This window comes from Vipera berus (genome assembly GCF_964194415.1).
Source record: "Vipera berus genome assembly, chromosome: 1".
In the NCBI taxonomy this organism is placed as follows: domain Eukaryota; kingdom Metazoa; phylum Chordata; class Lepidosauria; order Squamata; family Viperidae; genus Vipera; species Vipera berus.
In genome coordinates this window covers 32105462-32124161 of record NC_138202.1, presented here as the reverse complement: position 1 = coordinate 32124161, position 18700 = coordinate 32105462, and the positions used below count along the sequence as shown (strand labels likewise).

The 18700-nt window shown below is 41.2% G+C and overlaps 1 protein-coding gene across 4 annotated transcripts in view; it reads right to left on the bottom strand.

The window, feature by feature from the left end:
- CEP170B (centrosomal protein 170B) overlaps window positions 1-18700 on the bottom strand; it is a 75761-nt gene that overhangs the window by 28871 nt on the left and 28190 nt on the right. For 3 of the 4 annotated variants that reach the window (XM_081332677.1, XM_081332678.1, XM_081332679.1), the window contains exons 5-8: window positions 18143-18201; window positions 15717-15855; window positions 5218-5334; window positions 445-921 (exon numbers count right to left, since the gene is read on the bottom strand). In XM_081332677.1, coding sequence (XP_081188803.1) covers window positions 445-921; window positions 5218-5334; window positions 15717-15855; window positions 18143-18201 — 792 coding nt within the window. The remainder of the gene's footprint in view (window positions 1-444; window positions 922-5217; window positions 5335-15716; window positions 15856-18142; window positions 18202-18700) is intronic. The other variant, XM_081332680.1, reaches the window with a different exon arrangement.

Genomic DNA, 18700 nt, shown 5'->3' with positions numbered 1-18700 from the left:
TTGTGACCTGAAAAGCTTCTTCCTTACAACCAACATATTACTTTAAAGAGATAAGTCAGCTGGTGTGAAAAATATATTAAAACCAAGACATGCCTTGTTGACATTTTTACTAGAAATTCCCTATAATGCAGGAATCCATAAAATGTGTAGTTTCCTATGTTTTCCCATTCAGATTATTTGTTAGGAGTCACCACAAATCCCATGATTGTTTCTTAAAATCATACTTGGAAACTGCATTTACAACTTACTTCTCATGCTAGCTCAACCCTTCTCAGAAGGGAAAAGAGGTCTGAACCTATTTTATAACATAGTCTGGATTTCTACATAGTGTTCCTTCTCAATATCTCTAATTCCAAAATTTCCCTGGCTCTGAATTTTATTGTTTTATTTTTTACATGTTACAAACAAAGCACAGAGCATCAATTCCTTTAGTGAGAGGCTTACCTTTCAGAGTCTTCACGTGAACAGGGAGGTCACTTTTGGTACTGTATACATCATCTCCAGGAGACTGCCTTCTTATGAGACTTGGATCATTATGCACCAGCCAGTCAGCCACCTTACTCTCTGCAGAGATAATTTCCACATGGCCAGCGTCCTTGCTGAGGTTCCGCCTCTGCCTGAGGGAAAACTTAGTGACGTGGTCTTTTATCTTCATTTTACCTGGAGTGCAATCATCAAACTCAATGGTAAAAGAAGCATGGCTCTGCACCACAGGCAAGACTGCCACATCGACATCTTTGGTGGGGATCTCATGGACTTGCACCTCTGGAGATTTTACTGGCTGATGGAATTCTTTCGTTGGAATTTCGAAGTAGCTGGGTTCCCTTCGGAATGCGTAGACAGACTCGCCTTGAGATTCTCTGTAGCCAGTGATGTTGCCATTGATTTCTTCTTCGTGTTGGATTAAGTCTTTTGTTCTGTCTATATAGGGAGGAAATCAGCTCACAATTTCATAACTTAATAATATAACAAGTAACATAGGTCAAACAACAAAACCAATTCAAAGCAAATATGAAAATGAATCACACGATGTCAAAATCCAACAAGCAGACCTAGAAAACTATCAGGAGAAACTACTGTTTTTTTTGTTTTTTTAAAAAATGTTCCTTTGGGGCTCTTCTGAAAGACTGTAAAGAGAGATCCCTGCATACCCAGCTGATCCTGAGTTCCAGAAACATGAAAAGGATGTAAGCCTTGTTCCTGCTACTCTTTCTCACAGATTGGCACTCAAGACGGGGCCTCAGTGAATGAACAGATATATGGATTATGGCAGTCTATTTTAGCCCCTAATTCTTTAAAGGCTAGAAGTAAATACCAATGCTTTGGATTGGGATTGGAAATACACCGGCAAGAATTGTAACTGGTGAACTATGTATATCACATGATCTGACTGCTCAATACCTCTTACTACCTAGATAGAAAGTCATTTTCTGCTCCTTGAAAAGTTTTCAAACACTCCTTAGGAAGCAAAATGTACCACAATTCATCAAGCCAGGACAATACCAGTTAGAACTGCAAAGATTAACCCTGCCTTTCTGTCTACTCTTGCTCCTTTCACACACTGTCTTTCCTTTGGCATACCCTTCCTTTCCATACTTTACTTCTCCCACACAATCTCCCTCTTCTGTTTTAAAGACAAGGAGTTATTTAAAGAAAGTTTTCTTACAGCAGTATGCCAGAAAGCAGTGTTTTGCTGGTAAGACCTGAATATATCATTTATTGAGGGTTAAGAGCAGCAGTATGAGGGGACCCAACACTCATACAAGCAGAGGTCCGTGGGGCCACATTCTCATGTTGCTTTGAAGGGATGGTCTTCTCTGCAATCCTTCTTTCCTAATAAATGCACTTGCAGATCCTAATGGGTGTGGTTGTCTCCGGGGCTCATGAGCGGATCGTGGGACTACCGATTCCCACGACGGGGAATGGCAGCAGGTGGATAGACAGAGGGCCGTATCATTACCGGGAGGGCTGTCTCCGCTATTTGCAAGCGGTGAGGCGCTCCGACCCTCTGCTTCTTCCCCGAGGTTCCGGGAGCGAGGATGTGCAGCCTCCTGAGCTCCGGCTGGTGTACCTGAATGCCAGGTCCGTGGTTAACAAAGCTCCCCTCGTTAGGGATTTAGTTGAGGGTGAGCACGCGGACCTGGCTTGCATCACGGAGACTTGGTTGGGCCCAGAGGGTGGGGTCCCTTTGGTTGACCTTTGCCCACCTGGCTTCTGGGTGCTACACCGGCCACGAGCTCAAGGTAGGGGTGGGGGTGTGGTGGTGACTATCAGGGAGACCTTATGTCCGCGGGAGACCACCGTTCTTCAGATAGTCGGGTGTGAGTCTCTCTTTGTGAGATTTGGTTCTGGGGCGCAGTTGGGCTTGCTGCTGGTGTACATTTCGCCTAGTCACGCAGCGGCAGCCCTGCCCGAGCTGCTCGATATCCTCTCGGGGTTGGTGGTTGAGTTCCCCAAACTTATAGTTTTGGGAGACTTCAATCTACCATCCCTGGGAGGCTCATCTGAGCTAGCTCGGGAGTTCATGGCTTCCATGATGGCCATGGACCTGACGCAAGTAATTTCTGAACCAACTCATGAGGGAGGCCACACCCTTGACCTGATTTTCTTATCTGGACGGTGGTTGGATGATCTTGGTGGGGGCTCTCCATTTATTATGCCCGTCATGGACCGATCATCACCTCCTGCGGCTGGTCTTCCATTTTGCCACCCCCCGCCGTGGGGGTACGGAGCCAATTAGATGGTACCGCCCCAGACGCTTAATGGATCCTGATAGATTCCAAGCGGCGCTGGGGTCCCCACCTGCCTCCATTGCTCACAACTCGGCGGATGCCTTAGTGGAAGCCTGGGAAAGGGCAGCCACTGAGGCACTTGACCGGGTTGTACCCTTGCGGCCCGACCCGGTGCAGATCCCAGCGAGCTCCATGGTTCTCCGCGGAGCTCCGGGAGATGAAGCGTCGGAAACGGGGCCTAGAGAGCTGCTGGAGGTCCAGCCGATCTGAATCCGACCGGTTGCGGTTAAGAACCTATATTAGGTCTTATCTCGCAGCGATGAGGGCGGCGAGGTGTAATTACTTCTCTACCCTCATCGCATCCGCAGATAATCGCCCGGCCGCCCTGTTTAGGGTGACTTGCTCCCTTCTTAATCAGGAGGTGAGGGAGGATCCCTTGCAGGGTCGTGCCGAGGAATTTAGTCAACATCTGTCGGATAAAATCGCTCGGATTCGGACCGGTTTGGACTCCAGCTGGGCAGAGTCTGGCGATCAGGACACGGGCGGTCTTGTCAATGTTATCTGGGAGGAGTTTGATTCTGTGACCCCTGATGAAGTGGACAGGATTATGGGGAGGCTGAGCTCCACCACATGTTTATTGGATCCGTGCCCTTCTTGGCTGGTTTATGCAGCTAGGGAGAGGACACGAGGCTGGCTCCAGGCGGTTATATCTGCTTCTTTGAGTGAGGGTTATTTCCCCACCGTCTTGAAGGAGGCGGTGGTGAGACCTCTCCTCAAGAAGCCTGCCTTGGACCCAGCTGTATTGAACAACTTTCGTCCAGTCTCCAACCTTCGCTTTCTTGCGAAGGTTGTTGAGAGTGTGGTGGCGCATCAGCTCCCTCTGGTCCTGGATGAAGCGGATTATTTGGACCCTTACCAATCGGGTTTCAGGCCCGGGTACAGCACGGAGACGGCATTGGTCGCTCTGGTGAATGATCTCTGGAGGGCTCGGGATAGAGGATATTCCTCTGTCCTAGTCCTATTAGACCTCTCGGCGGCTTTCGATACCATCGACCATGGTATCTTGCTGCGGCGTCTCAGGGGATTGGGAGTGGGAGGCACAGTTCTTCAGTGGTTCTCCTCCTATCTCCTGGGACGCTCGCAGTCGGTGTTGGCAGGAGGGCAGAGATCGGCCCCTAGGTCTCTCGTTTGTGGAGTTCCTCAGGGGTCGGTCCTCTCGCCTCTCCTGTTCAACATCTACATGAAACCACTGGGTGAGATCATTCGTGGTTTTGGAGTTGGGTATCATCAATACGCCGATGATACCCAACTTTTCATTTCGACCCCAAACCACCCCAGTGATGCCCTCGCTGTGATGTCCCGTTGCCTGGAGGCGGTTCGGGTCTGAATGGGGAGGAAGAGACTTCAGCTCAACCCTGACAAGACTGAGTGGCTGTACATTCCGGCATCCCGGGACATTCAAAATGTTCCATCGCTTTCTATGGGGGGTGAGCTCTTACCCCCCGTGGATAGGGCTCGCAACTTGGGAGTCCTCCTAGATTCACGACTTACTCTGGAAGATCATATAGTGGCCGTGACTAGGGGGGCTTTCGCCCAGGTTCGCCTGGTGCGCCAGTTGCCGCCCTATCTGGACCGGGATGCCCTGTGTACGGTCACTCATGCGCTCGTGACCTCTCGCCTAGACTATTGTAATGCTCTCTACATGGGGCTTCCCTTGAAAACCACTCGGAGGCTCCAACTGGTACAGAATGCGGCCGCGAGAGTTGTCTTGGGAGTTTCCCGGTACTCCCATGTTACACCTTTGCTCCGCGAGCTACATTGGTTACCAGTTGTCTTCCGGGTGAGGTTCAAGGTCTTGGTTATGATCTTTAAGTCCTTACATGGCATGGGTCCGGGATACCTCGAGGACCACCTGCTGCCGGCGTCAACTCCCCTCCGCCCTGTGCGTGCCCACAGAGAGGGCCTCCTCAGGGTGCCTCCGGTCAGGGAATGTCAACTGGTGGCCCCCAGGGGGAGGGCCTTCTCTGTGGGTGCTCCGGCATTATGGAACCAACTGCCGGTTGAGCTCCGGATGGCATCGGACCTTCGATCCTTCCGTCGTGGGCTGAAGACCCATTTATTTGAATTAGCTGGTCTGGCCTGATGGGGGTATATGGGTTTTTTAATTGGTTTTATTATTCTATCATTGTTGTATTTTAATTGGGCATTGGTTTAATTTTCTTTTAATTTTTTTGTACTGCTATTTATATATGCCCTGTGAACCGCCCTGAGTCCCTTGGGAGAAGGGCGGTATAGAAATCAAATAAAACTAAACTAAACTAAACTAAACTAAACTAAACTAATGCAAGACGGGATTATCTTAATAAATAAGGGCAAGATAGAGATACTGACTAAGTATGGAAGGGTTGAATCCTAAAGTTAGAACTCATTGCTTATTTATAAAAGACATGAATTTGCTGCTAAATGGGAGCTAGGCTATAGTGACCTGAATATTGTTCTTCTGGCCTTCTGTCACCTGTTGAATCCAGTTTATTGTTGGCATCATCCTCTCCCCACCATGATGGCCGGCCATAGAGTGGTGTACGGTAAGTACTTGTCACCTCTGGGGACAAAAAATGTAGACAAGAAACATAAACAGGGAGAAGTATGTGTTTTAATTAAGAACAAAATATCAACCTTTAAAATAGTCAACCATTCACTTGTTATTTACCTGGGGGGGAAGCTTCTGCATTGATATATTTTTAAACAACTACAAACTTTGGTTTCAAATCATAATTATTCATACTACCTGGACAAAATTAACCACAATTACATCCAGTGCAGATATACAGGTATATACTTACAACAATTGGTTTAGTGACTGTTCAGGGTTACAATGGCATTGAAAAGTGTGACTTATGACCATTTTTCACATTTATGACCATTGCAGCATCTCCATGATCATGTGATGTAAAATTTAAATGCTTGGCAACTGGTTCATATTTATGATAGTCCCAGGGTCATGTGATCAACCATCTTTTGTGACCTTCTGACAAGCAAAGTCAGTGGGGAAACCAGATTTATTTAACAAATGTTTTACTAACTTAACAACTGCAATGATTCACTTGACAACTGTAGCAAGAAAGGTCATTAAATGGGGCAAAACTCACTTAACAAATGTCTCATTTAGCAATATAAATTTTGGGCTCTGGTCATAAGTGCCTGTACTTAAGAAAGGGAGTTCGCAGCAAGCCAGCAGCAGTATGATCTGAAGGTTTATTTATTTTTCACATTTCTGTACTGCCCATCGCCCTCAAAGAGATGCAAGGTTGGCTTGTAATCATGTTGGCATAATTAAAAATGAATCAATATAACACCTGCATCAGGCCTCAATGCAAGTTACAATAAAAAAGATAATGAGATCCTTTATTCAACTTTAAGGGACGCGGTGGCTCAGTGGGTTAGGACGCTGAGCTTGTCGATCGGAAGGTCGGCACTTTGGCGGGTCGAATCCCGAGTGCCGCGTAGCAGAGTGAGCGCCTGTTACTCGTCCCAGCTTCTGCCAACCTAGCAGTTCGAAAGCACATAAAAATGCAAGTAGAAAAATAGGGACCACTATGGTGGGAAGGTAACAGCGTTCCGTGCGCCTTTGGCATCTAGTCATGCCGGCCACATGACCACGGAGACGTCCTCGGACAAGCGCTGGCTCTTCGGCTTTGAAACGGAGATGAGCACCGGCCCCTAGAGTCGGAAACGACTAGCACGCATGTGCGGGGGAACCTTTACCTTTACCTTTACTTATTCAACTTGTCCAATATAAAGTGGTTAGAAAGAAAGAGATATTATTAAAACAGATCTGTGATCCATGATTTAAATAAAAAATTGCTATTGAAACAAACCCATACTTTTTTCCTAAGAGTCTGCATTAACTGGTAAGTAGGCAGTTTTAATATTGGAAATAGTCTTACAATAATCGCGATATTATTTGCTTCTCCTCTATATTATTGGCTACTGCTGACAGGAAAAAAACATGAAGCCATATTGTGAAGAGTCTGTTGTTTCTACAAACTCTTTTGGAATTAGAAGAAAAGCAGTCCAGGTCTACCACATGCTTAGCATTGCCTCAAATTTGACCATAAACTGTATCCAACTCCACAACTAACTAAAAAAACATGCTTCCACCTCTATCTCGATGGAAACAATTTAAAAAATGGAAAAGTAAAATGAATTTATTATGCATTTCTTTTTTATAGCACACCCCAGTCCAAGAATTCTGAGAAGTATACAACAGAGTAAAGTTGTAAATACTGTATAAATACAACAGGTCAATTAAATGATTCATTCTATACTTTTTCTTTATTCTTTGTTAAGTCCACATCTGGCTGGCTAACCCCAATTCAAGACATCATCTCTCTGTCATCAAAACCCATGAGCTACAGCTAAGGGCATTTGCCAGGAAAGTATGTTTAAAAACATGAACTGCAAAGTACACTTTTACTTCTTGGGAATAATCACACATGAAAAGAGAATTCTCCTTCTGGAAACGTTTGCCTCAAATTAGCTTTCACAGATAATTATGTAATACCGTTAACAGTTAAGAAAAGTCCAATTAAACACTATCTTGTTTCTCTTTAAAATCATTTTTAACTCAAGTATCACTATTTCTTTAATATTATGGGGCTTTTGACAACATAGCAGCAACAGAGAAGTAGGCACTTTCTACCCTCCAATTTCCATCACACCCCTTGGCATAACTTTGCCACCGCAGTGCTTCAGACCCATCTTTTTAATGCAGAACTTACATTAGTTACATCATGGATGGACAACATGACAGAGTGTCTGTGGGTTGACAATTATTTGCTTGGAAGGCTGCACATATACTCAGAACAAAGATAAAGTAATTTTATGGTATAACTTTAGATCGTCCCAGAGACCTAAATGGTAGGAGACACACTTGCCAGTTTGTCTTCTGCTAAATGGGTGCCTTAACCACAGTCACCATGGCAGACTTTCTGTAAGAAATCTGCAATATGTTTTGAAAATTTGAATGACTTCACCTATGCAAACTATTTGCCAACTCTTACATTCCAGTTATGTACCACCTTCCTTCCATAACACAGACAGAAATAAATTTGTAAGCATTCTTAACCCAAGCACATAGACTAGCTGTGCTTAGTTGCTATGTCATATGCCTTGGGATTATTTTCTAAGGGCCAAAAGATTAACAGAATAAACAAAAAAAACATTGCCATACTCTGAGTGTTGAATCATTCTATTTTCACTGCAGCTTGAATAAATAATAACTGCTCTGTTGTTTTAACTGCATTAGAGCTGGTTTCTTTGAATATACCTCATTAATTATCCCCCTCCCTCCACCACCACAATTTTTATGCCAGTCTATCCAGATGGCATTAATCCCTCAAGCACATTTCTTGCCTCATCAATTCAAGCAGACAGCTTAAGGAGTGGAGGGCAGGGAATAGATCCGTTTAAAGATAGCACCAAGGTCAATCGGACATTTGCATATTGAACTACAGGTAATCCTTGCTTAACATCCATTCATTCAGTGATGGTCCAAAGTTATAATGGCACTGAATAAAGGGGCTTACAAATGGTTCTCGAGGCAGTACCGAATATGGCAACGGCAGCTGGTGGCAGTGGGTAGGTGGCGGTGAAATGGGCAGAGATGGGGGGAGTTAGGTGGGAGGGCTGAAATGGAGGCAATCCCACTTTCTTCCAACAATGGCTTGCATCTGGGTGAGTCCTCATCTAATGACTGCTCAACAACAGCAACTGGGGTTGCTGCAACTGCCATCAGTAACCAAGCTGCCACCTGATATTTTGCTTAACAATGACACTGCTCAGCGATGGAGTTTATTTATTTATTAAATGTATTAGCTGCCCATCTTACCACAGGATAACTCTGGCTGGCTTACAATATAAATGGGTAAAGGTAAAGGTAAAGGTTCCCCCGCACATGCGTGCTAGTCGTTTCCAACTCTAGGGGCCGGTGCTCATCTCCATTTAAAAGCCGAAGAGCCAGCGCTTGTCCAAGGACGTCTCCATGGTCATGTGGCCGGCATGACTAGACGCCAAAGGCGCACGGAACGCTGTTACCTTCCCACTGTAGTGGTCCCTATTTTTCTACTTGCATTTTTACGTGCTTTTGAACTGCTAGGTTGGCAGAAGCTGGGACGAGTAACAGGAGCTCACTCTGTTACATGGCACTCGAGATTCGACCCGCCAAACTGCCGACCATCTGATCGACAAGCTCAGCATCCTAACCCACTGAGCCACCGCGTAAAACAATATAAATAAAATACTACAAAAATACAACACACGACTCTAGATAAAAAATGGGGAGGAAGGAAATAGGATGAGCAGGCGGAAGGTGGGATCTGTTATTAATCTCAACCACCCCCAATGTAAATCCCCTCCCCCATTTGGAGCCCTAAGCCAACTGGAAGAGCCAGCTCTTTTAAGGTCTTGTGGAAGGTCAGGATGATTGGAGCCGACCTGGGGGACAAGATGGCAGGTGTGATGGCAAAGAAGGCTCTTCTCCTGGACCCCACCAGCCGGAAGAGTCTGGCTCCTCTGCCAGCACAGGTAGGGCTGTGCAATCTCAGTGGGACGGGATGGTTTGTCCCAATTAGGATTGTTAAGTGAGGACTACCGGTATTTATGTCAGGTGTGTGATAACATGAAAGCAACCAATAGGCATTTGTCCTCTTTACAGATTGGCCCTTGCAACTGTAGTCTGTTAAAAATACTGGGGTAGTAAGATCCGCATGGAATTAAACAAATTAAAATCAACAAAAATGGAACAATAAACATAGATGTACTCTTAGAGCAGTGTACTCTTCACTCCTCAAAGTTATTCTTGAAGATGAGGCACCACGTCCACAAATCTGATACATGGTTCCATTTTTAAAATGCAACTTATGCTGAAGAGAAAAAGAGCACAAAGGTGTGAACTCTTCCAGGAGAAAATGTCATTAGCAAACCTAGGGAAAAGGCAGAAAGTCCTCAACTGAAAGAGAGGATCAGGGAGACAGATTATTTCCTGATTCGGTGGTAGATTTTGGTTGCAGAGAATTTAAAGGAAGAGAAAAAGGTGGAAAGGAGTCTTGTGTTGAGGCTGAACTGAAAGAAAGCCTGTTTTGTCTCTCAAAGGTAGTGACAATAATTATCCAAAACTATTCTGTGAATGTCCATAGCCTGGAGAGAGGGAGGCTCCCTAGGCACATTTCTAGCTGTCTAACTAGAATCCTCTCTGTTCTCAGGGCTGTGGCTTCAGTACACATTAATGAACAAATATATGAAGTCCCCTTATATCAAGTCACATCTCTACTTCATCAAACCCAGTACTATTTATTTGAGCTACTAGCAGCTCTTTAAGGCAGACATATTTCTTATCCCAGTTATCTGAGGTTATTACAAAGTAGAAATACCAAGAACTGAGTATCCAGTAGCAGTCCGCCACTGTTTTACAAGAGCAATGTAGAATAAAATAGAGCTGGAAGGGACCTTGGAGGTCTTCTACTCCAGCCTCCTATACCATTTCAGACAAGTGACTGTCTAGCCTCTTCTTAAAAACCTCCAGTGATGAAATGCACACAATTTCTGAAGGCAAGCTGGTTAATTGTCCTCACTGTCAGGACGTTTGGGGAGCACCTGCGGCCGGTGTCAACTTCCCTCCGCCCAGTACGCTCCCACAGAGAGGGCCTCCTCAGGGTGCCACCGGTCAAAGAATGTCGACTGGTGGCCCCCAGGGGGAGGGCGTTCTCTGTGGGCGCGCCGGATTTATGGAACCATCTTCCAGTTGAGCGCCTGACCTCCGCTCCTTCCGGCGCGATCTCAAAACCTACCTTTTCGAACAAGCTGGCCTGGCCTGATGGGATGGGGTTGGGTTTTATTAATCTGTTTAATCTATTTTTAATGTGTTTTAACTTATTCATGGGCATTTGTTTAATCGTTTTTAATTTTTGTATCTTGTTTTTTAATATGTATTGCCCTGTTCACCGCCCTGAGTCCTTCGGGAGAAGGGCGGTATACAAATAAATAAATAAATAAATAATTTCAGGCTGCTTCTCTCTTTGATCATTTTCCAGCCATTGTTTCTTGTCCTGCCCTCTGGTGCTTTGGAGAATAATTTGACCCCCTCTTGTTTGTGGCAGCCCCTCAAATACTGGAATACTGCTATCATGTTACCCCTATTTCTTCTTTTCTTTAGACTAGCCAAATCCATGTAAATCATGTCATAAAAAGTGAAACATGAAATAAAGGTCCTTCCATTTTGTCACCAAGCATGTAGTATGCCCATTCTAGAGAGGGATGTCCTATCAACCATGCTGAGAATTTTAGACGGATAAACCATTTTTTAAGAAAAGGGAAGCCCAAAAAACATCTGGGAAGAAAGCAATGGCAATCTATACAGGGGCTGGCAAGAAAGGAGCCAACTTGTAGACATTTTTATCCTATCTCTGATTAAGTCAGTGATTCAGTCACTATTTTGCATGAAATGGTTGCTTATTCCAGAGGTAGTCAATAAACTTCAGCTAACGTATTTTAAAGATATATAGCAATTATAAATTGCTTCATTTAAGAAGTTTCTAGAAAGCAGAAAGAATTGCCTGTCTTTACATTATGTGAAAACTCTGCACTTGGTTTTGCTGCTGAAGTAGGAAATCCACAGTAAATGCGATAATCATCGGGGATCAAAAAGAAAGAACAAAGGACAAAAATTTAGCAAACAGCTGAAATTAAAAGGAGAGTAGGAGGCATGTTAATTTAGGAATGCTTAAAGACAGCAACACTCATCCATATCTACTAAAAAGTCAGGGACAACGAACTGGAAGATTAGAAAGAGCACTCTGCCAATTCTCCAGTTGTGCTAAAAATACAGTCTAATCAAATCTAAGGAAAAAGAGCTATATATTAAAAAAAATCTCCCAGAGGCAGCTTTCAATTGATAGCTCATCCATATTTGTTTACTCCAATATATCGGTCTGTTTTCACTGAATTAAATATTTTAATGTACATGTTTCTGTTAATTGCCTAACATAAGAGGAAAGTTTTTCTGTACAGCCATAGAGGATCAGCATCTAGGACAGGAAGAAACCTCCTTTGTAGTATCTGTATTGTTGAACATAGCACAGAATCCTACCATGCTTGTCATGCCAAATCCTACTTCCTTTTGCTGCATGCATAGATGGTTTTATATTAGAGAAATCTTGAATGTTCATCTTTTTTTAACCCATTATTCATAGAACTAAACCTTTAAAACCTTTAGTTAGAAAACAACAAATCATACAGGTAAAGCATCCATGTAATCTTAAACAACTGCCAAAGAAAAAATGTAAAATTAACTATACTGCAAAATCAGCTTTGCATTACAGCTTCTTCCAGCAAGTTGTTATTTCCTTCAGGCTGAGAAAATGAGCTTTAACCACCTTCTACTGCAGCGGTTCTTAAACTGAGGGTAATTTGGGCATATTCAGGGGATAATGGAGCAATTTGTAATTGTTTGTTTGTGCGTTGGGGATCCACGTTGGGACTGCCACTGCCAAGACACAATCAACTATCTGAAGAACTTTTTGTGGGGTGGGGGTAGTAATTACATTATTTTGAGGTTGGGAAAAGGAGTAATTGGGTCAGTTTAAAGATCACTGTTCTAGTGAGCAACGCAGCATGTTACCTGCCACATATGGGAGAATAGTTTAACCAGAGCATAAAAATAAGAAAGCAGATATATGAACAATAATAGATACATACACACACACACACACACACACACACACACACACACACACGGCAGATTAAATAAAAGGGGACAAGTTATATGAAGCAGTCATTTTTTTTCCTTCTATCATTATTCAGAAGGAGAGGACATATTTCTATGAGGGTTTTTTTTTAGCATTTGTGGTTTGCATGACACTGGCTGTTTTTCAGTGTTGTTTCTTTAAGCAGCTTTATTGTCTCCTATCATCAGTTATGCCTTTAGAGCTTAGAAATTCCAGCAATCCTGTATCACCAGTGAGAACCAACCTCTTAAACACCCCTTTCATGTTTTGTCTAACAGCATGAGAGTTAACTTTTTTGGAAATTAAAATAATGATTATGGTTATATTTATTATTTCAGAAATACTTATAGACTGATCTAATTAACAAGGTTCCATGTACTATACTAAGAACAAACCAGAAACAGAATTATCTCAAACACAATTAAAAACAACTCCTTTTTTACATTGCCTTCCATCCCCCACAATTTTAAAGACCTTAATTTAGTCCCAAAACATTTAATCACAAATTAAATATTTACTTATATGATATACTTAAATGAATCATGCCATCATAACAGCTCTTGGCACAAATTTGCTGGTCAAAGTTTAACCAAAGTCTCAGAATACTAAAGACTACGAATGAGTAGATCTCCTTCCCATTTTGGGATACTCATAATTGTACTTCCTTTTCACATTTTTTTTCCTTTTAGGATTGCTTCTATGAGATCATACTTCCACAAAGCATAACCCTCAGTCTTGAAACCCATTCATTATTGTTAGTTTTCTGAATTGTGGGTCTCTGTATTGCTACTTGTGTTACTCCTTATACTTAGACAGACCACTTTTCAGCCACTGATCTACTCTTGCGAAACAGCTAACTGATTAACACCAAGACCAGGTCAAAACACCTTTTTGGAAGTCACATTAAGTATGGAAGTGTGCGCTTAAAAATGCAAACACAACTAGATGAAATCACTTCCAAGAATTCCTTAGCATCTTCCACTATATTGAATTATTTTGTCATGCTATTTATATTTTACTTCTGCAATAAACAAGCTCTGAAGCCTAAAAGTAATACAAATCACATATCTCAGTTACAGAAATCATTAAAAAAATTAAACTGTTGTAAAAGCTTGTTTAAAAAAGACTATGTGAAGTTCAAAAATTTGAATATATTGCAAGTTACAATAGATCAAGGAAAAAAGTAAGATGTTGGAATCTTTTTGTTTATATTTCTTAAAATATTGTTATTTTCTTATTGCTTTGTGCATTTTTAGCTGACAAACTATACACTAAAATTTTATGAGATGGTTTATAATTGGAATCCAAAATCAATTTTAAGAAGAATACCTAGTACTAATAATAGACTGATGGTAAGGCATGAGGTAAATTAAAATAAAGCTGTTTTTATTGTTTCCCCAAAGTTGCAACAGGTGATTCAATTTGTAATTTCTTATGGAAATACAGCTCATCAGAAATTTTGCATTCTATGCCCCATGAGTCATCTAAACCAGTGTTTCTCAACCTTGTGAACTCCCAGAATTCCCCGCCATGATTGGCTGAGGAATTCTGGTAGTAGAGATCCACCCATCTTAAAGTTGCCAAATTTGAGAAACACTAATCTAAACTGTTCATACATGACTTGCAAGACAAAGACAAGTTTGCCCAGCCTGCAGACTTTTTGGAAAACCTATTCATTTGCCTACTAAAAAAAAATATAATAAGCATGTACACAGTCTTCAAGCAAGAAAAACAGCAAAAAAATGGAAAAGACATAAGGAATTTACTTTAAACCCTAAAGGCATAAAACACTTAAAAAATACCAGACAAGATGGTTAGCACACAAATCTAATACATACATTAATAATGATGTTGCTGAAAATGAAATAGTGACTTGTTTATATAGGAAAAAAACACTCTCATTTTAAATAAATCTTCTCCAAAATCCTTCTGATTTATATAGCTTTCAAGTTTAATAACTTCAATAGATAGCTTTTAAGTTTTTCATCTTTAAGTTTATAACCTTATAAATGTTCAACTGGGGTAATCTGAATGTGACTTTCAATTCAAGTAAAGATAGGACTATCAGCCAGAGTATGTTGTGGTGGGGAAAAAAACACAATGCAAACAACTGCAATATTAGGGGATCCTTTATATTATCTAAGTAGCACGATGGCTCAGTGGTTAAGATGCTGGGCTTGTCAGCTGGAAAAGCTGACAGCCCAGATTTGAGACCTGAGCGTCACTAGCTCCCATCTTCACCTAGTTCAGGGGTTCTCAAACTTGCCACTTTAAAACTTGTGGACTTCAACTCCCAGAATTGCCCAGCCAGCATGGCTGGCTGGGGAATTCTGGGAGTTGAAGTCTATAAGTCTTAATGTGGCCAAGTTTGAGGACCCCTGGTCTAGTTCCCGCCATATAGCAGTTCGAAAGCATGCAAATGCGAGTAGATTAATAGATACCACTTTGAGAAGGAAAACAGCATTCTGTGATGTCATACTGTCCACATGACCGCAGAAACATCTTTGGACAGCGCTGGCTCAATGTCCCTTGAAACGGAGATAAGCACTGCCCCCTATAGTCGGTTATGACAGTGGAGTAAAATCCGCAGGGACTCCTTTCCTTTTCCTTATATTATCTAGACCTTTGCTCAAGGAATGCAGTGGGAGTTTTGTTTCTAAAGGCAGTGAATATTTAAAATAAGATAAATATAGCATCTCAAATCTCTTGACTAAATTATTGATCCCATTGCAAAGTTGATTTCATATCAGTATGCACATGAATGTAGCATATACTGCACACATAACAAGATGCTTTTTCTAACAGTCTATTAAAATCTATCATTTTACTCTTTGGATCCCAGTTTCCCTCTGGAAAATAAAGAACAAGCTTTGTTAAAACTCTCTTCAAGCACTAATTTCAACGTCAACAGGAACAAACAAAAGAGGTAGTAGTCCTCACTTACACTATAACACTACTCATGCAGCATCAAGCAGATGAACTCTGTTGTTACTATGCATTTTTCAATGAGTAGGGTATTTTATCCTTGGGCACTGACAGTTATACGTGGTAGATTTTCCTGTGTTTTAATCCTTGTCAACTGCCCAGAGTCACTTGTGTAAAATGGATGGTTATATAAATATAATAAATAAATATAAATCAGAATTCTAGAGGAGAAAGGCCTTTCCCACATCTTAATTAACTGGTTTTTCTAAACTGGTACCTGTAATTGCTTTCTTCTCTCCTTTCTCCAGCTTGGCTTGGGGCAATTCAATATTTCCACCATGTTCCATTGGCTGCTCTGCTCTTTTCATTGCTGTGCCTTTAAAGCTCATCTGAAGTTGACTGGTATATTTCTCATGCTGAAGAGGAAAGGCAAGAAACGTGGTGTGCATATTCTGAAATGCGCAGGAACTCACAAACAAAGGTCATTTTGTAAGGTAGATGGTGAAAAGGAATTTGTATCAGGAAAATAACTGAGAAATATTGTAACACCTATTTTTCCAGTGTTTTGGTTCCAATCCTAATCTCTTTATCACACAGTGTGTATTTTAGAAAAGTAACAAGTTTTGAATTAGGAAGATTCAGCAAATATCTTTTTGGCCACTGAACAGTAATTTCTGAAATGATACAGAAGCAGAAGTAACAAGAAACACAAGTGGTTCCTGTTCTTCCACGCATGTCTAATTTTAAGCAGAATACCTCTAACCTCTCCCTACCACACCTGATTCAGGAAGATAAAGAGCTCATTTTTCATAGGATTACTACCTTGTTCACTGGCTTCAGCAGAAAAACCAGGTATATCAATGGACCTCAACTGACTACTCCTTTAAGTATTACTCTATGATTTTTTTTTATTTGTATATTATTTACAAATAACTCAAGACAGCAAACATATCTAACCCATCCACCTCCTCCTATTTTAGCCACAATAACAATCCTGTGAGGTGGGCTGGGCTGAGGGAGAGTGACTGTCCAAAGTCATCCAGCTGGCTTTCATGGCTAAAGTTCAGCTTCGACCTGAACTCATAGTCTGCTCCTTTCTAGCCTGGTGCTTTAAAAGCACTAGATCAAACTGGCCCCAGTAAGAACAAGCTAGAAATATACAAGGATGAAACTAAATTATAAAGTATTTTTGCTGCCAAACATGGAACAGGAGGCCAAACCTACCCTTTAGGCAACTACTTTCCTGCACGTAACATTAAATCTTGGTGTAGAGTTACATGCAAATCTACCCCAGGCAAATCTTGGCATACAGGAAAAGCTTGGCTCTGTTGCAGTGGAGATGCAAACAAAGAAGAGGCAAGGTACAGAGATGAGTTCATTTCAGTAGCTTAGTAGCTGAATTCACTTAATTTTCAGAGACAAAATCAACAAGTAAACTTTAGGAATCTTTGGTTGTTTGGATGAAAACATAGACAAATTTGGAGAAAGGTAAAGAGCATTGTATTGGTATAATCCACTGTTGAAAGTAAGTCACTAAGTCCATTTTAAATTGCTGTTCATTGCCAAAATAGTCCCATTAGCTTCTCACTGAAATCGGGTAAGGTTATCAATCAGTACTGCTATAAAGGATTTGTGTTTTCTGACCAACAATGGCATTAGTGCAATGAAAGATGTTATCTTTCCTGCAAAGCATATTTTCTCAGAGTTGGGTAATCAAAATAAAGCTTATAGCCTACATCCCTACTTTGTCCGAGCCAAGATTTTTCAATATTTACAGTTGATTTGTTTTAATAAATCAAGTCTCTAGAACTCATGACTACCAGTAAAAGCCTGAAAATGTGAAGGAATCCTGTCTTGAGGGCTAGGTGGAACATTAAGTTATCACTCAGGATTTGGCAAAGCGCAGAACTGCCTTCTAAGATTATTTCAGCATATTATGTTGGTAATTTCTCATGGGAAAGTTTTGTGGAAATATATGGGAGAGGTAGTAATCTGCATCTGAGAAAGATTAGCAGATCTTTCACATCAATGAAGCTTAAGAAAACATCTAAACTGACTGTGCTTGGTTCCAGGCTGGGTTTTCTGAGGAGCAACACATGAAAAGTTCATTCCAATTATTATACACATGAACTTGGATTTCAGTTATTTTCAAAGCATTCATTTTTGTAATTTACCTGAATATAATGTATTTTGGGAAATATTTCTCGAACTGTACACTGCATTGCAAAATTTGGGAAAGTGCAGTTTTCAGCATCTAACTGCATTCTAATTTATACACAAGTTTAGAAAATGAGAATTGGGCATTTGAACAAACAAAAATAAGAACAAGCAATTTACCAAATTGACTATGTGGCTGCCTAAACCTGTATTACAGGTTTTTTAAAAGCGACAACCACTTTCCACTATCTTCTATACTTGGTCCTTATTTAAAAGAAAGTTCTTTAGCACTGAACTTAACACTTTTATGTATAAAATCTATATTGAGCTGTCATTCTGTTAATGACCTAGGACTACAATTTTTCAAGAATTCTGGTCCTTCCTTCCTCTCTTGCTTTTCCTCTTTTTTTAAACAACCTATGTAAAAGATGGCAAAAATAAAATAAAGTGTAGTAGCACTGATGGTGGTCAGCTAAATTTCAGGCGGAATTCTCCACTAAAATCATAGCTTCACTTTGCCACTTAAAAGAGAGGACAGATACTTACTTTTAGCACTTCTTCTGGAACCTTGTGCTGGATGTGCTCTAGGACATACATGTTTGCATGTAGAAAAAATATTAAGGAAAAATGCAGCTTCAGGAGAAGGTTAACAGTAACTTCAGGCAATTCATCATTCACACATACAAAGAAATCCCATCTCTTTTGGGATTATTTTAAAAAGAGATAGGCAAGATATTGCCCCATGAAGCCTTCCAAACATTTCAAGGCTACAAAGTTGGATGAAGGCTAGGGTATGAAAGTAAACTCAAAAGAGGTGAAAAACCATGACTGATTATTAAAGCTGTTGTTAAAGGGTTAAGATATGGTGCATGCAGTAGTACTGGTTAATTATCAGCATTTGAGAAGGCAAACAGACACAACTTGATTTCCTTTTCAATCAAATGATTTATCGTAACTGGAGATCATAAAAAAGAGAATTTAGCTATGTGCGTTATTGCAAATCTCGGAAGAAGGCTCTACTTAAAGGTAATTTTTGTTCTTAAAATGTATTAAAGTGTTTCATATAAGCACTTTCCTTTATTTAGAACAAAAATATTTATTCTA